This window comes from Castor canadensis, chromosome X (assembly GCF_047511655.1).
Source record: "Castor canadensis chromosome X, mCasCan1.hap1v2, whole genome shotgun sequence".
Classification (NCBI taxonomy): domain Eukaryota; kingdom Metazoa; phylum Chordata; class Mammalia; order Rodentia; family Castoridae; genus Castor; species Castor canadensis.
This window is the reverse complement of record NC_133405.1, coordinates 136,888,931-136,912,158: the sequence shown is the minus strand read 5'-3', so window position 1 is coordinate 136,912,158 and position 23,228 is coordinate 136,888,931. Positions and strand designations below refer to the sequence as shown.

The following is a 23,228-nucleotide window of genomic DNA, read 5'->3' as shown; positions in this document are numbered from 1 at the left end:
AAGTCTTCCATGATAAACAGAAACTAAAACAATATGTGACCACAAAGCCACCACTACAAAGGATTCTTCAAGGGATTCTGCACACAGAAAGTGACACCCAACTTAACCATGAAAAGACAGGCAGAACCAAACCACAGGAAAAGAAAAAGCAAGACAGTAGAGAGTAACCTCAACTTAGGTGCACACAATCAAACCTTCAAACAACTAAGACAACAAAATGGCAGGAATCACCACATACCTATCAGTACTAACGCTTAATGTTAACAGACTTAATTCACCCATCAAAAGGCACAGCTTGACGAAATGGATTAAAAAGGAAGATCCAACAATTTGTTGCATACAGGAGACCCATCTCACCTACAGAAATAAGCATAGGCTTAGGATGAAAGGCTGGAAGAAGATTTACCAAGCCAATGGCCCTCAAAAACAGGCAGGAGTAACAATACTTATCTCTGACAAAGTAGACTTCAAACCTACATTGATCAAACGAGATAAAGAAGGACATTCCATGCTAATAAAAGGGGAAATAGACCAAAAGGAAATAATAATCATCAATCTGTATGCACCCAATGTCAACGCACCCAATTTCATCAAACATACCCTGAAAGACCTAAAAGCATATATTAATGCCACACGGTGGTTGTGGGAGACTTTAACACCCCATTATCATCAATAGATAGGTCATCCAAACAAAAAATCAATAAAGAAATCCAAGATCTAAAACATACAATAGATCAAATGGACCTAGTTGATGTCTACATAACATTTCATCCAACTTCTACACAATATACATTCTTCTCAGCAGCCCACAGAACCTTCATCAAAATAGATCATATCCTAGGGTACAAAGCAAGCCTCAGCAAATATAAGAAAATAGAAATCATACCGTGCATACTATCTGATCACAATGCAGTAAAAGTAGAACTCAACAACAAAAGTAAAGACAAAAAACATGCAAACAGCTGGAAACTAAATAACTCATTACTTAATGAACAATGGATCATTGATGAAATAAAAGAGGAAATTAAAAAGTTCCTGGAAGTCAGTGAAAATGAAAACACAACCTCCCAGAACCTATGGGACACAGCTAAGGCAGTCCTGAGAGGAAAGTTTATAGCCATGAGTGCATATATTAAAAAGATTGAAAGATCCCAAATCAATGACCTAATGATACATCTCAAACTCCTAGAAAAACAAGAACAAGCAAATCCCAAAACAAATAGAAGGAGAGAAATAATAAAAATAAGAGCTGAAGTCAATGAAATAGAAACCAAAAAAACCATACAAAGAATTAATGAAACAAAAAGTTGGTTCTTTGAAAAAATAAACAAGATCGATAGAACCCTGGCAAACCTGACTAAAATGAGGAGAGAAAAAACCCAAATTAGTAGAATCAGGAATGCAAAATGGGAGTTAACAATAAACACCATGGAAGTCCAGGAAATCATCAGAGACTACTTTGAGAACCTATATTCAAATAAATTTGAAAATCTTAAAGAAATGGACAGATTTCTAGATATATATGATCATCCAAAACTGAACCAAGAGGAAATTAATCACCTGAATAGACCTATAACACAAAATGAAATTGAAGCAGCAATCAAGAGTCTCCCCAAAAAGAAAAGTCCAGGACCTGATGGATTCTCTGCTGAATTCTATCAGACCTTAAAAGAAGAACTAATACCAACCCTCCTTAAACTGTTCCACGAAATAGAAAGGGAAGGAAAACTGCCAAACACATTTTATGAAGCCAGTATTACACTTATCCCAAAACCAGGCAAAGACACCTCCAAAAAGGAGAACTATAGGCCAATCTCCTTAATGAACATTGACACGAAAATCCTCAACAAAATAATGGCAAATCGAATTCAACAACACATCAAAAAGATTATTCACCACGACCAAGTAGGCTTCATCCCAGGGATGCAGGGGTGGTTCAACATATGAAAATCAATAAATGTAATAAACCACATTAGCAGAAGCAAAGACAAAAACCACTTGATCATCTCAATAGATGCAGAAAAAGCCTTTGATAAGATCCAACACCATTTCATGATAAAAGCTCTAAGAAAACTAGGAATAGAAGGAAAGTACCTCAACATTATAAAAGCTATATATGACAAACGTACAGCCAACATTATACTTAACGGAGAAAAACCGAATCCATTCCCTCTAAAATCAGGAACTAGACAAGGATGCCCACTATCTCCACTTCTATTCAACATAGTACTGGAATTCCTAGCCAGAGCAATTAGGCAAGAAGAAGGAATAAAAGGAATACAAATAGGTAAAGAAACTGTCAAAATATCCCTATTTGCAGATGACATGATCCTATACCTTAAAGACCCAAAAACTCTACTCAGAAGCTTCTAGACATCATCAATAGCTATAGCAAGGTAGCAGGATATAAAATCAACATAGAAAAATCATTAACATTTCTATACACTAAAAATGAGCAAACTGAAAAAGAATGTATGAAAACAATTCCATTTACAATAGCCTCAAAAAAAATCAAATACCTAGGTGTAAACCTAACAAAAGATGTGAAAGACCTCTACAAGGAAAACTATACACTTCTGAAGAAAGAGATTAAGGAAGACTATAGAAAGTAGAGAGATCTCCCATGCTCATGGATTGGTAGACTCAGCATAGTAAAAATGTCTATACTCCCAAAAGTAATCTACATGTTTAATGCAATTCCCATCAAAATTCCAATGACATTCATTAAAGAGATTGAAAAATCTACCATGAAATTTATATGGACACACGGAGGCCACGAACAGCCAAGGCAATACTCAGTCAAAAGAACAATGCAGGAGGTATCACGATACCTGACTTCAAACTATATTACAAAGCAAAAATGATAAAAACAGCATGGTACCAGCACAAAAACAGACATGAAGACCAGTGGAACAGAATAGAGGACCCAGATATGAAGCCACACAACTATAACCAACTTGTCTTTGACAAAGGAGCTAAAAATATACGATGGAGAAATAGCAGCCTCTTCAACAAAAACTGCTGGGAAAACTGGTTAGCAGTCTGCAAAAAACTGAAACTAGATCCATGTATATCACTTTATACCGATATTAACTCAAAATGGATCAAGGATCTTAATATCAGACCACAAACTCTAAAGTTGATACAGGAAAGAGTAGGAAATACTCTGGAGTTAGTAGGTATAGGTAAGAACTTTCTCAACGAAACCCCAGCAGCACAGCAACTAAGAGATAGCATAGGTAAATGGGACCTCATAAAACTAAAAAGCTTCCGCTCAACAAAAGAAATTGTCTCTAAACTGAAGAGAACACCCACAGAGTGGGAAAAAATATTTGCCAGCTACACATCAGACAAAGGACTGATAACCAGAATTTATAGGGAACTTTAAAAACTAAATTCTCCCAAAACTAATGAACCAATAAAGAAATGGGCAAGTGAACTAAACAGAACTTTCTCAAAAGAAGAAATTCAAATGGCCAAAAAACATATGAAAAAACACTCACCATCTCTAGCAATAAAGGAAATGCAAATTAAAACCACACTAAGATTCCATCTCACCCCTGTTAGAATAGCCATCATTAGCAACACCACCAACAACAGGTGTTGGTGAGGATGCGGGGAAAAAGGAACCCTCTTACACTGTTGGTGGGAATGTAAACTAGTACAACCACTCTGGAAAAAAATTTGGAGGCTACTTGAAAAGCTAAACATTGATCTACCATTTGATCCAGCAATACCACTCTTGGGGATATACCCAAAAACTGTGACACATGTTACTCCAGAGGCACCTGCACACCCATGTTTATTGCAGCACTATTCACAATAGCTAAGTTATGGAAACAGCCAAGATGCCCCACTACTGACGAATGGATTAAGAAAATGTGATATCTATACACAATGGAATTTTATGCAGCCATGAAGAAGAATGAAATGTTATCATTCGCTGGTAAATGGATGGAATTGGAGAACATCATTCTGAGTGAGGTTAGCCTGACCCAAAAGACCAAAAATCATATGTTCTCCCTCATATGTGGACATTAGATCAAGGACAAACACAACAAGGGGATTGGACTATGAGCACATGATAAAAGCGAGAGCACACAAGGGAGGGATGAGGATAGGTAAGACACCTAAAAAACTAGCTAGCATTTGTTGCCCTTAACGCAGAGAAACTAAAGCAGATACCTTAAAGCAACTGAGGCCAATAGGAAAAGGGGAACAGGAACTAGAGAAAAGGTGAGATCAAAAAGAATTAACCTAGAAGGTAACACCCACGCACAGGAAATCAATGTGAGTCAATGCCCTGTATAGCTATCCTTATCTCAACCAGCAAAAACCCTTGTTCCTTCCTATTATTGCTTATACGCTCTCTTCAACAAAATTAGAAATAAGGGCAAAATAGTTTCTGCTGGGTATTGAGGGGGTGGGGGGGAGAGGGAGGGGGCGGAGTGGGTGGTAAGGGAGGGGTGGGGGCATGGGGGAGAAATGAACCAAGCCTTGTATGCACATATGAATAATAAAACAATAAAAAAAAAGAGAGGGAGAAATCAATGAGAATCAGTCTTAAGGCAACATGAAACCTTACTTGTAGAGATTCAAAGGCTCTATACCTCTGTCTTGATGTCCTGTCTTCTCTCTCTGCCCACTGACTTCCCTTTATGGCTCCACCTACAATAATTTTCATAAGAATCTTCACATTTAAATGCCTAACCTTGTATGCTTTGTGCTGTTTTGAGCAATCTGTATACAATCTCATTTATGCTCACTATAAATCTAGGAAGTTACCTATCACTTTTTCCTTTAGTTCATCACATCAATAAATTGGAGAAAATTTCATTGAGCACCTCATTAGATGCAGGAAGAATATATGATAAAAATTAATATCCATTCATGGCCAAAACTTTTCAGATCAGAATTTTACTAATCAGATAAAAGTTGTCTTCAAAATCCTTACAATTAAACATCAACCCTAGCATCACTTTTAGCTTCCATTTTACTCAATGTCTTAATAAGGAAAAAACATATAGTGTCAAAGATCTGCAAAGAAAATATGCAATTCTCATTATTTGCAGACTGCAGGATGGTTTTTATTGAAAAATGCAATGTAATCATCTCATAAATGTTATAATTAATAACGCAATATAAATACTGTTGGGTTCCCAATTAACATACAATATTCATTTATAATATACCAGCAACAAAAATTAGAAAATAAAATTGATGGGAAAGTATGGCATCTAGAATAGAATAAAAATAAACACATCTTGAAATAATGACTTTGAAAGGTGTTACAGCCTCTTTACAATATATTATAAGATAAGATTAAAAGAAAATTTAAAAACCTAAATAAAGTGATATCCCATGTTTACATGGTCGGAAAGCCATATTTTTAAGATGTGAATTCTGCAAACACTGACATATAGATGAATTGCAATCACAATAAAGATCTCAGAAAGTTTTTGTGAAAATTAGAATACTAATTCAAATATTTATATAAAAATGCACAGGGCCAAAAAAATGTCAAGACAATTTGAAGAAGTAAAAATAAAACCTAAGACTATCATAATAATATGTATAAATCTATAGTGGTTAAGACAGTGAGTTGAGGTACCATCACAAAATTTGGAAACTAAGCCAAATGACTATGAAAATTCATATATGTTTGATTTGGGACAAAAGTGGTACCACAGAGCTTTCAAGATAGACTCACTTTTTAAGTAAATGATGGAGATCATGAAAGTTAAAAACACAAGAGTAGGTCAGAGTGGGAAAAATAGTTGCAAAACATGAAACCAACAAATGACTCCTATATCAACTTATGAAGAACTGACAGAACAGAGTCACTAATGAGTTGCAAGCATGCTTCATAAATGAGAAGATTCAATTACCACTATCCACAAATAGGAAAAGGTGCTCAACTCATTGGAGATTTAAAAAATGCATATTCAGACATAATGAGGTATCACAACACACATAAACCAGATGGGCTACATTTAAAAAGAAGGGAAACACCACACAGCAGAGAGAATACAGAAAAATGTGGATATCACATCCTCTGGTGAGAACAAAAATTGGTATAACTATTAGTGTTTTCTAATGTGATCAAACTCTATGACCTAAGAATTCCACCTCTATAGAAGAAAATGCATGTACAAGCAGAGAAAAATGGGTGTTAATAGCACTATTCTTTCTTTTTCTGGTGCTAGGGATGGAACCCAGGGACTCACAGCTCTACCACTGAGCTACCCTTTCCTCCAGACCAATAGCATCAGTATTCTTCATAAACCTACATTGGAACAAAGTTAAGCTCCTACCAACAGCTTAAAAGATCCATAGGTTGAAGTACACAAAAGACTACTAAGCAGGAATATAAGTTAATGAATTATTGCTTCATGTAACAGAATGGGTTTGTTTCTCATATAAAATGCTCTCTGAAAGAAGCCAAAAACAAACACAAACTATATAATTCCACTTCAATAAAATTTAAACACATGCAAAACAGCTTCAATTTTAGAAGTAAGGATGATGGTGGGTGTTTTGAATCTTGAGATGTTTCTCTTTTTGATATTAGATGCTTACATTTTCATTACAGTATAACTTTAATTTTAAATATTATTAATGAAGTATATTGTTTTGTTGATATAAAACATTGTTGGATAGTTTTAAATTCAAATTGATAAATAAGCCTCTAATTAATTTTATGCTTTAATATTATGCAGTTTTATTAATTTGGATATGATTATATAATATCATCTTAAATTAATAAATATTGAATAGGTTTCTATTTTAATTAACTTATGAAATGAAATATATTAACCCTAACAGTAATGTTCTTTAGCTGCAGAATAGGTTTAAGCAGCTTGGAAGAAAACTCTAGAATAAAAACTACTCCAACACCAAAATTACTTATAAGCCATCAGTACCCTGACTAAATAGAACTTCAGAAGAATGAGGACAATTTTTAAAAAGCAAACTGTTGAAGCCATCTATTTTTCTTATGTCTTAAAAATGAAAAGAAGTGATAAAAATTTAAACATCATATAAATTCTAAAGATCTATTTCAATAATGCTAAATAATAAGAGTAAAGAAAATCAATTTATAGTGAATATAAAATGATCAAAAGAGAATCTATTCTAAGAATAAATATTCATTGTATCATTCATTATAAAATGGAAAACTCTAAAGGAACCTCGATGTTTTACTGGGATGGAATAATAACACATAAAGCACTAGAATATATCCACATACAATGCAGCAATTTAAGAACATTATGAAAAAAGTAATGTTATATGAAAATATATGTGTACATCTTATACACATACACACATGTACATGAAAGCAACTGAGTAAAAAATAAGATGCATAGAAAACTCATTAGAGCTATATATATCTTGTGTGATATAGATTGCACAGACTCAACAGCAACACATAAAGTTGCAACAATAACCTTAATGCAGCAAAGAATATTTTTTAAAGAAGTATATAAGCGCTTTGTTGACCTACTGTTTGACTTAGTATTGATACTGTGGCTTATCACTTTGTAAAAGTATCTTTCCGTATCACTGTGCTATTTAAAGCAAGTAACAATGAAGCAAACATTGCTTAGGTACCTTCAGTCTTTTTCCAGTAGACTTTGACTTGCAGTTGGTTGTCTTGATAGAAGGGAGCTCCGATTTCTAGTGGGCGAGTGGGTCGTCTTCTCTGGAGAGGGGACTGTATCTGCATCACACCTTTTCTCGTTTTCCCAAGCTGTTCCTCTATGACAAAGCACAACATTCTAATTCACTTGCTGAAAATAATCATAATCTGATACTGATCCCAAGGGATTTCATTTCAGCCTGTTTTTCATTCATAGTCAGTGTCTCTTTGTTAAAATAGATGATACAACAGCTATTCTTTTATGCTCAAGTTAATGACCCTCCTGCCCTTCAAAATTTTTAGAATATCTAAAAGTGTATTAGATAGCATCCCCAGAACTTAAATTGTGATCAGTTTTCACCAGATTTCAAACATTCCTTGATTTAGCAAATAAGCATATGTTTATTTCTCATTATAGATATGAAAATAAAATAATTTTAAGATGCTATTTCATGGAACCAACAGATAGCTTTAGAGAAACATGGACACCATACATCAATAAATGTTTCAGAACCCTAAACAGAAATATGGCTAAAGTTTGTCAAATTACTAGTAAAGAACACAAATTGCATCCACCCAGGAAATGCAGCAATTTCAGTCACATCACTCAACAACCAATCTGTACGTTGTTCAGATTAGTGACAGACATTCAAATGCTGACAGATATTAAAGTGAAATATTAAAATATTCAATAAATGAAATGTCACGCAATAGCAGCAACAGAGTGGTGACTGGAATATAAGCATGCATTCATTCATTGATCCTTTCTGCAAGCAGTGATGAGCATTTCTTGCGTGCCAGGGACTGAGCTGGAAGCTAGCACTAGAAAGCTTTGGTAAACTTGGGGCCTTGAATGTGAAAGAGACATGTTAATAAATGATAACAGTTCACAACCAGAGGATCATGGAATAATGTAAATCTCACAAATCACTGTTTCTGTTTTTTGTAACAGAAAGCAAAAGGCTTTCTGATTAAATGAATCACAATGATATAATTATTGCAGTGTGAGGTGGTACTTTGTTAAAAAAACAGGACAGTTTCAGAAAAGATAAAAATGTGCACACAGGTCATTACTAATTTTTTAACATGAGCTTGTGTTTTTCCCATTGTCTGTTTAAAATTTTTCTCAACAAGGATTGGGTCTGAGCTCAAATGAAATGTGGTTGGGGAGAACCATGCACGTGCAAATAAATACTCCCCGGATGTATTTTAAGTTAATAATAGCCAGCAAAATGTAGGGGAAAGCCTGGGTTCCAGCATTACCAACAAGTGCTGCTATAACCCTAAGCAGGTCCCTTCAGCCTACTGAGTCTCGGTTTATCTGTGTAAAAAATGGAGATAAGTCCTATTATAACTACCACACACTGCTATCATTTTTATCTAGTAAACTGAAAGAGAGTTTTTTAATGTTCTCAGCACATTAAGGGCAAATGTTCTCAGATTAAGGGCAATGTAAAAGTAAAAGGAGTGGTCCCAAGCTCCAAATAGCCCATATCCAATGGGAGGCAGAGAAATCCTGCTGTTAAAAAAATATTGCATCAGGCAATTCAGACTTTCATTCTTCAGCTGTCTGTTTCTGTTTAGGGTTAAGACCTCCCTCTATTTCTTCTCTTACTTTTTCTGTTTTGCTTTAGCTGCATCTTTTCCACTTGTGTCATTACTAATTCCTAAAATCCATTTAGCTATATAAATCCATATCTATATTTCTGGTTATTTTATCTCGGAGGGATCTGGCAGTATTAGAAATGTTCTTTGTCCTTCCAAACTTCTAATTAGCTCTCCTTAATGAATATTCCCCAAGGTAAATTGAAGCAAATTCCTCCTTACTGTTTCTGTATTGTCTCAGTTGTAAATAATTTATTTCCTTTTATCTGTTCCTCCATTTCAACCTAAAAGTCCTCTAAGTAAAGGGCCTTATCATAATCTCCCTTGGATGTCTCCTGCCGCTCAGGTTGCTTAATATGTATTGGATGGACTGACGTGAGTATGTGGTTGAGCAGAGAGCTCTATGGCTGTGACCAGGTATTCATGCCAGTGGGGCTGTGTGTAGTGCTTTAAGAGATGTTAAGCAGCAATCCTGTGACACAATACTCAATGTGTTTATCTTAGTACACTTTTCTTCCTTGCAGGAAGAGCAATAAACTCATCTGTTTCAACTCAAAGTGCTCTTTCATTTGCTTGGTGAGCTTTGACACTATTTGATAGACATTCATAGAGTCAGGCCCAGATTTAGAATATTTTAGTTTAAAGAGTTCAAATCAATGCTTGGATAACTGAAAAACATTTATTAGGCTATTATTGTTGAGAGCACAGACAGCCAATATAACCAATACACTTAAGAATCCAGGAGAAATGGCAGGACTAGGATACAGAAAACTTGGAAGACACCCAACCAAATTCCGTCTCTCAGAAGCTAGGGATGTAACTCAGTGGGAGAGTACTTACCTACCACACACAAGGCCCTAGGTTTGGTCCTCAGTACCAAACAAACAATAACAAGCAAAAAAGATAAAAATCATCTCTTTCTGGACCCCACCATGGAGTTAAACAATCTTCCCAGTTACACATAAAGTCTTTGTAAGATTGTCTCTTATACTTTCAGTAGTAAAAATATGGAATAAAATCTTATTCTGAAAAGGCAAGTCATAAATGTTAAGAGAATCAAATATGTATGCTCTCTTTTCAAATGTCCAAATTTGATAAATTTTACAGCTTGAGAAATTCAGACTATTTTCTCTGTATTTTGTTCATATTTTGGAGAGCCACAGGAATATTCCAGTTCCAGAAGGCAACTATAAAACATTCAGAATCTGTCAACTTTGGAAATATTCCTCCGTTACATTTCCATTAAAGGCAGTGTGATGTACTACTTCCTTCAAGAGACCCTTTTGTAAAGGTACATAAGCATTCAGCCTCTGCCTGCATAAAAATATTTATCATTAAAACACCTAGTAGCATGGAGACGTGGAAAAATATAACTCAAAATGTAATTCATGTATTGACATTTACTACTCTATTCCTATAAAATATAATTTCCTTTGCTTAAACTATAAAGTCATAATTATTCTCTGTTTCTAGTTGGTTCATGATAAAATATGGAGTGTTCTTGTAAAAGTCATACACTAGTGTTGATGAGATTATATATCAACATTGGGATATAAAATTCTGACAAATGTTCAGTTATATCATACATAATCTGCTGTAAGACAGTCTTATGTAGAATAATTCCATACTAAAACAATGTACCAAATAGATATTTTGCACTATTACTGTTTTTTCATTACTTTTCTGAACCTATACAAGGAGAATTTGCCCATGGAATAAAGGTTAACTATCATATCTATATTGGTCAGGTAAGACATTGTGTAATTTTGAAAGATCATTATAAAAGATTCAGACCACTCAGAACCAACCAAATATCCTGCTTGCCAGGATTCTAACATAATTTCTGTCAAAATAGCTCATTTAACTGCCATAATTTTAGTGTCTTCCCACCTGGTTCAAAATTCTCTCATGTAAATAAAATTTCTCTGGAACCAAGTAAAAGCACAAACTCTTGGAGGATATAGTTAAAATATGCAAGCAAACTAAAAAAGATGATTAACTTTGAGTTGCTGGAAGATGAGGCCAAAAGCCATTTCTTTCTCCCTTCTACTTCCTCAACTGATCTGATTTCTCAAATGAAGCCTTTAAAAGCTGAAGCATAGACTCTGAGGGTGGCTGAATGGAGAGATAGTTGCATTCATCTGAGTAACAGATGAGTACTGAATTCTGCTATAGTTTGCAATTGGAATGTCCCCACAAAGGCTGCATGTCAAAGACTTGTTCCCCAGCTTGGTACTATCAGGAGGTGGTAGAACCATTAAGAAATGAGGCCTGTTCAGAGGAAATTGGATCACTGGAGACCTCCCCTGAAGGGGATATTGGTATCCTGGCCCCTTCCTCCTCTCTCTCTCTCTCTCTCTGTCTCCTAGCTGCCATGAGGTGGGTGCTTTCCTCTGCCACATTATGGTGCCATGATTTACTGACTTGCCATAGTCCCAAAAGGAACAGAGGTACCTGGCCATAGACTGCAAAACCTTTGAAAATGTGAGCCTAAATAATCCTTTTCTAAGTCAAGTATCCCATGTATTTTTTATAGTGATAGAAAGCTGACTGACACAAATTCCTACTGTTTCTGGAAGAATTAAGAAATGCGCAGGGCTTAAAAATAGTTTCAGGACCTAGACATGAAGTAAATGCACAGGAAGCAATCGATGACAATTTTTAAGTAGTAGAGTCAGAGAAGACAAGAAACACATGAGAACAACAGGCTTTGTAAATAGAGAGGGTGAGCTCCATTTGGAACATGTTCAACTTGAGGTAACTATGTGACATTCAGAAAAAACAATGACAAGCTGGAGAAACCTAGTCTTTGTGGAGAAATCAAGGTTACAGCTCAGTCATTGGGGAAGATGTGCAAGTAAGTATATACTGACTGCAAATAACAGAACACACTGAGTACAATTTTAACACAGTGTCCAGGAGCTGGATGGAAGAAGAGGATCCCGCAGTAATTGAAGAGAGGTCTAAGAAAAGTCAGTGACATCTGTGAATCAAATATACAGAGAAATTACACAGGATAAATTCATCAGCAAGGGTCAATAAAATTAGAAGCAGAAAATACCCACCCCACTTAAAGATGAGCAGGAGGAGATTCACTGGAAAGGTGAGAATGGAACACAGAGTGCCGAAACTTGAGAAAAATGTGGAAAGGAGAAAGATGATAGCTAGGATGAAACCACACTCAAGGAAAGGGGTGCTTCTGAAGCATAAGGTAAGAAAGAGGTAATAACTAACTGATTTGGTTTCTTGCATATTTATGGTGCATAAATTATATGCCAGGGACAATGGTGGATGCTTTGGACATACAGATAGGTAACCCATGTGTTGTAACTGATGGAGATTTTTGATTCAGTGTCTGTAAGTTGGGAAGGGAAGGGTCTAGAAACCACATACTTGAGTCTGCTATATGCAGAAGGAAAGATAACCCCACCTTAGACAACAGAGGAAAAGAGAAGAGAAACACAGGTGAAGGGATAGATATGTTTATAGATAAGGGGACATAGCTTACTAAGAGGGAGGGATTTAGACTAGACTATGTAATGTGGCTTATGTGGAGAGGAAGGTCTGTAATCATACTTGAGAAGGTGGAAGAAGGAACTAAATAGAGATGAGAAAGGCATATATATGCTGTAGACAACTTCCATGTAAATTTTCTATGTGGGCTAGACCACAACCAGACTCTCGATGATGTAACCTCTACAATGTCAAGTTGAGGTTGGATTTTTTTTTCTCCTTGCACTTTGTTCCAGGAATATACACATATTAAATTATGGTAGTTTGCAATCCCATAACAGTTTTTAATGGAGAAAGAATGTTGTTTATTGGAAGAACCAGGAATCTAAAGAAACATACTTATTTTCACACCATAGATGAAATCTCTCCCATCAGTAGATAAAGAAAGGTCTTGGATGAAGCATACGTTTAAAGGATTTTGGTGTTGGAAAAAAATTAAAGATGATAGCAATAAAGGAAAAAAAATTGAAAAAAGAGAAAAAGAAACCAAATAGGATGCTCTCTAGGGAGTGGAACACAGAAGTGAAAGAAAGTTATAATCTTATTAAAATTTTCTGAAGAATACTTTGCTTCCTATCTAAAGAAAGGATAATTAATGCAAGAAAGAGTAGAAACACGGATATGAATTAGCAGACTATTTTAATTTCACAAGAAAGAGATGACACAGTTTGAACAAAGGAAAGAATTGGACCAAGATCACATACGATTTAAAATTAGAGACAAAGGAATGTTCTGAAGAACTGGATTTCTAGAGAGAAAGACAAGAGCAGAATGAAGAATGATTTGTGGGCCTTTGGCTAGGACAAAGGGGTGAATGGTAGAGCCATTTACTATGAGAGGAGAGGAACAATTTGGAACATGTTGACCTATGTTGGCAGGGAGTCAAGAGTTCTGTTTTACATGCATTAGGTTTGACATACCTGCTACCATCCAGGTGGAGGTGCTATGTAGGCAACTCAGGACAGGACAGGTCAGGATAGGAAAGAGAGGAATCATTAGCACAAGGTTGTGAAGTCCTAGCAACTAAATGAAAGCTCCAGGGAAGAGAATGGCCTCTGCCCTCCTTCACTCCTCTCCCAGGTTGAGTTCCTTGCTCTACAATACTCTTTCCAGATTCGGCATTCATGAATACTGCTGACTTTGTGTGCAATGATCTCTATGCATTAGGAGCCCAGGAATCACTCATTCTTCCATGCTTCTTGAAGAACAGTGTGGCTGGCTCTCATTCCCCACCTCCATGTCACTTATTTCTGCTTCCACTTTCCTTGTAGCTCAAACATAGGGAAATGCTATTTTACATGTTTGTCTCCCAAATTCAAAATTACAAAACTATGCACTTTTAAGACCAAGGCCAAAATACAACTAGTGGTGGAAAAAATGTGTGTGGGAGGTGTATAGTCAACTCTCTCTATCTGTGGGCTCCACATGTGCAGATTCAACTGATCATGGATCAGAAGTATTTCTAAAATATTTGCATCTGTACTGAACATGACCAGATTTTTTTCTTGTCATATTTCCCTAAGCAACACAGTATAGCAACTTCTTACATAGTGTTTACATTGTATTGGGTTTTATGCAATCTACAGATGATTTAAAGTATAGCAGGAGAATGTTTATAGGTTATATATAAAGACAACCCCCATTTTATAGAAAGGATGTGAACAGCCTTGAATTTTTGTATTTGTGGGGCAATGGTCTGGAACAAATTTCCCATGGATACTGAAAAATGACTACATTTCTATCTGCATATGTGTGTATATGCACATGTATATGCACCCAATATTTATAGAAAACCATGGGACATATATACAATACAGTGTATATACAGTCTGTATAGTTAGTGTAATTAAATAGTCTGTATACTTAAGTACAATATAATATTTCTACCATTAAGCATGGTGACATCAGAATTCATAGGCATACAATTTCAATGTGATGAATGAATGGATGAATGGATTTTTAAATGAATGACGTTTCTAAACACATAGAAATATTTCCATGAGAATACTTAGACTCACACATAAAAATAGACCATTTCAAATCCATTTAATCTCCAAAGAGACCATTTCCCAAACAGGTAGGAAGCTGTGTTTCTGGCACTTTTTGGAAAGCTTCATTTCAAACAAACCTGCTGCTTTGGATCTTACGTTTTCCTAGGTGGTAGAAGAAAATTATGACTTGTTAATCACTGCATTTGACTCTGCAGAGCCAGCATTGCCTAATTTCAAACAAGTTTTAACATGTTCTTCTTCCCCTTCTGAACAAGGTCCACTGAGATGAGGAAAGACAAGTGGACAGCAGGATTCTGCTACTCTAATGAATCAATATCACCAGGGCCTGGGAGACCAAGACCTTTGTTCCTTACTCTCTCTTTTATTCTACCCTGGTTCCCTGAAATCTTGCCAGGTGCCTCTGCACAGCAGTTCCAAGCAGTCTCCATTTTCAAACAAAGCCACAAGCATCACATAACTTATTTTCTGGCTACGATGTAAATGTGATATGATTCTTCTCTTTTTCTTCATCCACTGCAAACATACTATTCAGTATGAAAATTGCACAATGAAACCTGTTGAAATTGTGTTAAGTGGAGAGAGAGGGAGATGAGGAAGAATGATGGTGGGGCTGAACCTAACAAAATACACGGAAATGTCACAATGAAGTTCCCTGTATAACTAATATATGCTAATAAAAATGTTCAAAGAAAAATAAAAAATGGAAATGAGGAAGACGAATATGGGAATGATTTAGGAACTTCACTCCATGGAGCATTAGGGAGCTCTCCAAGCAGTAATTATGATCATTGTGTAATACCAAGGAAAATAGGTAGGCCACATTTTTAAGAAGGATGCAACAGTTTATAACAATTTAACTATATGTATTCATAAAAACAAGTACACATGTGTACAAAGACTGGAAGTAATGTAAATATGAAAATCAGTGACTTGGTATTATTATTTTTTCTTTTTCTTCTTACTTTTCTTACTTTTTTCTTTTTTTGCAGCACTGGGGATCAAACTCAGGGTCTTAGGCATGCTAGGCCAGCATTCTCCCACTGAGCTACACCTCCAGGCGATGTTTTATTGTTAAATTTTCTTTACAATACCAAAATTTGGCACTGATGATAGAAAAATATCATTGGAAAGTACTCAGTGACTAAATTATTTTGTACATCGTAGTTTAAAGGATACATAGTCATGTGTCATTTAACAATGAGAGCACATTCTGGGAAATGCAGCATTAAGTATTTTCCCCATTGTGTGAGCATCATAGAATGTGCTTATACAAACAAGGACAGCTACAAGATCACCAAGCAATATAATCAAATGGAACCACCATGATTGACAGAAACATTATTATGAGGTGCATGGCTGTAGTTGCATATATATGTTGGTAAAAGGATTTCCCACATTCTGATTCCAAATCAAAAACTCACTTTTCCTCTGTTTGCTTCAATATGATAACGTGCTTCATAGGTCACAGTCAGTTTAAAGAACAATGCCAAGGTCACTTACTATTGTTGGAGGCACGTGTGGATGTGAAGTGAAGGGACACCTTTGAGCTCTTGAGGCGTGTCTGCCCCCAGTACGTGATGGCCTGCAGTTCCACGGTGTAATCACAGTCAGCTTGAAGTCTCTCCAGGACCACAGAGTTCTGAAGCTACAAATGAAGGGAATATACCCAAGCTCCATTACAAACCTTCCATGCCTCTCATCTTCACTGCAAATCTTCCATGTCATTATAAAGCACACCACCTTCTACTTTGTGTATGTCTTTCATGTTCTAAGACCAGAAAACTTTCCACATCTGTACAATCAAACAATCTAGAAGTCGACCTTTACTATGATTCAAAGTACATTTCATAGAAAAGCCAAAACATAATGCAATGACTGGATCCGTCCTGATAGCATGGAAATGACTAATTCTAACCACCCTCTCTTCTAGATAACTAGCTCAAAGGGAAAGCAGAACTATTTATAATAAACATACAAAGGCTTATGGTGCCAGATACCTGGAAAATTATGAAACAACTTTAATTCCATTTCTTTGATACCTATTTTAAATCCTCTGAGTAAGTTTTCACCAAAGTTTATAAGATAATTCACCCTAACAAAATACTTCAGGATCTTTCAGCCACTATCTTTATTAATATCAAGCACTCATCCAATTTTCTGTGTGTGATGATAATGTTAAATGAAGCACATCAAAATAATATGATTTGCACAATATCTTGAGACAAGACAGGAATTCTACCAAGGCTATGAGGTCAAGAAATGCATCCAAATGAACATAGGTATTTGATGGTAAGATTAAGGTTGAAACATGGTCTTTTGTTAGCTCTGAAGCTAGTGCTTTCTCTATCGCATACAGTTATAAGAAGTAAAGACCCTTCTGAGAACTTGTAATTAAGAAAAATAAGGTTGCTGCCTTAAAATTTAAGACACTCATCAAAATATGATGGATTGGATAACATAAAAAAGATGTATGGTGATATCCAAAAGCATACTTCTCTATTAATGGCTAAATTGGTGGCAATTAACATTTATGCAGAAAAAAATCTCAATTATTAATGCAAAAGACCAGAAGATTGGTAGTATCCTTTCTAGTAGTGTTGCAAATTCAATGGGCAAAACTACCTTAAGAGTATTCCAATATGCATTCAATGTGTTACACTGTTGGCTAAAATCATCAAACATTAAATCTACCAATAAATCCTCTTTTTCAAGGAGAGAACACGATTTTTATGGGTATCCCAGAACCAGGAGTTTAATGCTCACTGTAAATTAATAAATGACATCATTTTATGCCCAGGCTTTTGAGGAATTAGTTACCAGAAATCAGCCTTCTTTCATCAGATGACCTCTACAAGGTGGATCCAAGGGTCCAATTCTGGACAATAGTCACTTTTCCCAGGGTACCTGGACTCCTCTTTGCAGCACCTCTAGTTGGTATCACCAGTGAAATTCTCTGCTTAGTCACAGATATTTTCTTGCTCTAACCTTTGGCATATCTGCATAAAGTCCTGGTTCTCTATTTTTTTTACTGGAGTTTCTTGCTTGATTACATATCACTCTTCCTATACTCTTGCCCTCAAATAAGTAAAATAAAATCCACTTTTCAAAAATCCTTTACTTGAAAATTCATACTCTATTCAGTTAACATGGATCTTAGGACAGTATCTTTATAAAGAGAAAAGGATTGATCCCTCAAGAAGAAAAATCCCACTTTTCTGATTTTTAATCCTAAATACTAATTGGTCAAACTTTAATATTGAAAATTGCAATGATTAAAGAACATAAATTATTATAATTATAAGTAGATTAATTAAATTTGTTCCCATGTTTTAATTATATTATGGACACATGAAATAATTGCAAATTTCCCTATCCTACTCTTGAACCTGATTAGCTGTTAACAGCATGTAATGGGCAAGGGTTGAGGGCTTGGAGAATGGTTTGCATTTCATATGTCACATTTTCACCTTAGATTCCAGTAATTTCCAAAATTTAGCTCTTTGCACTTTCTGTGGGATAAGCCTGCAATGCTATTGATTACTTGTGGCAGAATTCTTCAACATGAAAGATGACACTGTACAAAAATTTCTTTAAAGTAGAAATAGTATAACAGCTGAATAAGAATGATAACAGCTGAATAATGACAAAATGTATTTCTAGAGACATATTTTATAATTCCAAGTGGAACACATATTAGAAAACTTGGTTTAATAAAAAGTTTTGTTATCTTTTGTAAGGAATTTAAACATGTATTTATCTATGGAATACAACTTTAAAAGTGAGGGTGAAAGGTGTTTATGTAAATCTTATGAGCACAAAATAAAGAAATACATGCTAAAAGAAAATGAAATAAGTCTTCATGCATCAAACATTTTCTATGATGCAAGATGTTTACTATCACAGAAATCTCATTGCAGAAAATAGCTCAGTGAAGATTTTATTTCTTGGCATCTAGAGAATAAACCATTCCAGATTCTTTTAATCAAGGTAAAAAGCATATTGTCAATAATGCACTTTATAATTTGTTTACTCCTTCACTGATTCACAGATGGAAATACCTTGAATCAGAGAAGCGATGAACATTTGCTCTTCAATTTACAAGGTTCTCAAACAAAGCCCTAAACATAAAGGAGCCTTTGCATTATTTCATTTTCCATGGCTAAACATAAAGGAGCCTTTGCATTATTTCATTTTCCATGGCTAGATAGGTAAAATGGAGGAAATTTAAATTGTTTGTTCCTTCGATTTCTGAAGCTGAAGTTGTGGCTGCTGTTTGGATAAGAATAGGTCAATAAACTAAATTCAATTGATTTTGCATAAAATGTAAAAAGACAAAAGAGTTGGCATGTATGTTAGGTAGCTTTCCATTACTATAATGAATACTTGAGATAATCCACTTAAAAAAGGCTTATTTTGGCTCAGACTTTTAAAGGTTTCAGACCATGATGAGTTGGGCCCATTGCTTTGGGTGATGCAACACATCATGGTAAGAAAGTGTAATAGAGCAAAATCACTAGCCTCATGGTCTAGAGGCTAAAGAGAGAAAGAAGATGGAGCTGTGGTCCCAATATTCCCTTCAAGGCCACACCCCCAATGATCTAACTTCCTCCCTCTAGGTCCCACCTTCTAAAGCTTTCACCACTTCCCAATGGCACCAATCTGGGGACCAAGTCTTCAACACAAGGGCCTTTATCCAAACTCTAGCAGCAATGCTCTTCATTCTCTGAACTTAGTCAAAATGATGAGGAAAGGAAGCTTTCCTTCATCCATTCCTCTCTTAGCTCAGCAGAGGCCACTTTGCAGACAAGTTACCTTCAGTTCAAACACACCCTGCAAAAAGACACAATTCTTTCTTCTCATTCCCACTTACCCCATCAGTAGTCTTCCTTCGTTTCTTTTTTGTTGGGACAAGTGACTTGCTGTTGACTGTCCAGCTCCAAAACACTTTGTAGTGGTGAACAGGGATATCTGGTTCCTCAGGGAGGTCCCACACAATAGTCACAGTTACACTCCCATCACTATTTATGGTGGAGTTTGCAAGTCGGAGGTTAGCAGGTGCTGGTGGTGCAGATGGATCTGAAACCCCAGTGCAAAGACAAATAATTGGAATCAACTAACAAGGATGACAACAAAACCAATATCTGTGCACATGTGATGATAATGTAGCCAGTGCATAAAACATTGCTTTTCATTGATATGAAAGCTCAAAACAAGCACTCAAGATGCAATCTCCAAAACAATAAAATGAATATCCTTCATCCAAATTTGTAATTTAGAAGGATCCTTGTAGGCATTCCCATACCATTGCAAGCCAGCCAAATTTTGATTGCATTGAAAGTTGATACATTTCTTTAAACAGCAAAATTCAATTTAGGTGAGTTGACATTAAATAGGTAAGTGAAGTAGAATCACCTTTGAAAATTTCTGAAAAGCAATAAAACAGAAATCCAGCTCACAAGTAATTCTTTTCACCTTAGTAGACATGTAGCTTTGAATATTTGCATCGGCTAAGGGCAACAAAGAGAGATCAGCCTAAAGAATCAAATAAACAAACAAAAAACTGCATCCTTTTTTAGCCACATTTCAAATTGGGTGACTAGTGGATAACATTCATTTTTGTTATTTTGCCATTTCTGGTTTGTCTCAGAAAGCAAAACCTTCTCAGCTGTCAAGAGTAGGATTAGGTACCAGAATTATTACCCCACAAATCTCCATGTAAAATACACATACGAAGAAGAATAAATAGGAGCACATCTAGAGGGTCCTTCCTTCACTTTTAGCCACAAATTGAGCAAGCATTGATGTCGCTCACCACAAATGACTTACAGATAGTTTCCTTTCAAATACCTTCCCAGGAATATACTGTTGATAATTCCAATTATAACATCATCTTCACTGGAGATGCAAAGAAGTTTGGTCTAACATGTTACTGATGAAGAGGCCTGGAGGAGAAATGCCCATGTTTTGACTCAGAATCACTTACAGTTTGGCGAGGATGGCAAATGAGCCATGTTTAAAACTCTTGCTTTTCTCTATGAGATACAATGTCTGGAGGTTTAACAGCTTAGTTGCATCATTATTTAAAGCAAGAAGGCTGTTCTATAGGTAACAGGCTAATCTAAAGCAAGGTACTACATGATCCTGCTAGTCACATGGTTCTCTCCAACAATGAGCATTAGAAATCTTCTGGGGGCCCAAAGCTTATCCTGGGATATGCTTGAGTCAGGAAATCCAAGTGGAGCCCACGAATATGAATATATATAGATATATATATACACACACATATATAAATATGCACAAATAACTCCTAAGTAGATAATCTGCAGGTCATAAGTTGACAAATTCTACACTTGACAACAAAAAAATACAGGAAGTCTAAATATAACTTAGTTCACAAAAGGAGGAAGTACATGTTCCTGTTTTAGTTGGAATGGGAAATACATTTCCTTATTAGCAGGTTTAGAGGATGACTCTGAAGAGTTCCTTTAGATCATCAATACTGACACCATTGATCACTCCCTCCTCTTTGGAACACATAGCTCTCACCTCTGACCTCATATTCAATTAATTCAAATATCTTCCAGTCAGCTCCACTCAGAGGTGTGAGAAAACAAAAATGTCTAAAACCAAAATCATGATCCTTGCCACCCTCCGCCTACACATGCAGTTTACGACAGACACCACCATCTAAGTAAATACAAATTCTTCTTTCAAGTTGCTCCAGTCCCAAACTTTGAAGCCACTCATATTCCTTGCATTAGTCTATTTACTGCTGCTATCACAAAATACCTAAGGCTGAGAACTTTATCAAAGAAAGAGACTTATTTTGACTCAGTTCTAGAGGTCCAAGAGCATGGAGTCGACATATCCTTGCCTTCTGACAAGATCTTGTGCATAAACATTTGCTGGGGGAGTAGCAGCAGGGAAGTGGGTGCACGTGTAAGAAAATATTTGCGCAAGAGAGGCAAGAAGAGAAAGCCAAACTCACTTTATAAGAACCCACTCACCAACAACTAACCCACTCTCCTGATAACTACACTAATACCTTCACGAGGGTGGAACCCTTATTACCTCTTAAAGGCCCTACCACTTCTCAATGCCATTACCTTGGTAATTGAATTTCAACATGAGTTTTGGTGGGGACACACTATATCCAAACCCATACCATTCATTGAACAATCGTGTTATGATAGCTTCAAAATATATCTAAAATTTAACTGCTTCTTAATACTTCCAACACTTTGAGTCAAGCTACATCCTCTCTCCCTGGTTAGTGAAAAGGCTTTCTAATGGTAGTCCCTTGTGCTGCAGCTACCTCCTTAGGGCCTTTCCCAAAACAGCACATGATTCTTTATTGCACAAAACATGCCATGTCATGGCTTCCCATGTGACTTACAGTATCAGCCTCTGGAATGTCCTACAAGTCTTCCACATATTGCCTCCCAGGGCTCCTTTCCTTTCACATCTGTTTCCATGCTATTTCTCATACAGAAAACTCCTTCCTAATACTACTAGGCTTTTCCACTACCTTCTTTCAAATACTCCTATGCCTGCCTCTTTCCTCACTGTAGGCCAGTCAAGGGTCACACTACTTAAAACAGCTGCATGCTCTCTCCTCTTTACTATAATTTAGATGTTGGATGCCCCCCAAAGACCCATGTGTGAAAGACTTGGCCCTATTGGGAGGTGGTGGAAAATTCAAGAGGTGGGGCTTAGCGGGTTTACCCTAGGCTATTAACCTCAAAATGGATTGTGGGACCCTGGTCACTTCTTTCCCTTTTGTTCCCCAGTCATGAGAAGAGTGATTTTTTTCCACCACATTCTCCCTGCCACAGGCCCAAAAGCATTGAGGTCAATCAATCATGAATAGGAACCTTCAAAACTGAGCCAAAATAAACCTTTTCTCTGTAGATTACTTATCTTGGTATTTGCGATAGTGAGAGCAAGTTGACTAACATACACCCACACTAAAAATTTTTTCACCATAATTTTCTCCTTTATTGTTCTCTAAAACCCTTACTACCAAAGAACTTGTTACATACAGTCAGTACTCTGTAAAACAGTATTTTCTCTACATTTCTCAAAAGGCCCAATTTGACTAATTACAATACCATGATTGCATATTTCTATTACCAAGATGAGACATTTTCAATCTCTTCCTCTCCCAAAATAATCACTATTAAATTACAAAGTCAAAAGACCAACTGTGGATAGAATATATTTGGAAAAGTATTACATAAGGGAAGAGCACATACAGGAGATATGGGGATAGATAAGAAACCCAAAATGAAAGTATTTGATGTCCCCACTGCAGAGGAACTAATACAGAAACCTTAAAGCAACAGAGGTCAATATGAGAAGGGGATCAGGAGCCAGTATAAAGTTCAGTTAGAGATGAATCAGTTTGGGGTGTAACACATTTGTACATGGAAGCAATGCTAGGAATCTGTCTGTATAGC

At 36.1% G+C, this 23,228-nt stretch overlaps 1 protein-coding gene across 1 annotated transcript in view; it reads right to left on the bottom strand.

Annotated features, from left to right (window-relative positions):
- Positions 1–23,228, bottom strand: part of Anos1 (anosmin 1) — a 168,103-nt gene that overhangs the window by 15,959 nt on the left and 128,916 nt on the right. Inside the window, exons 7-9 of the mRNA XM_074062600.1 lie at positions 19,640–19,845; positions 16,270–16,414; positions 7,612–7,758 (exon numbers count right to left, since the gene is read on the bottom strand). Coding sequence (XP_073918701.1) covers positions 7,612–7,758; positions 16,270–16,414; positions 19,640–19,845 — 498 coding nt within the window. The remainder of the gene's footprint in view (positions 1–7,611; positions 7,759–16,269; positions 16,415–19,639; positions 19,846–23,228) is intronic.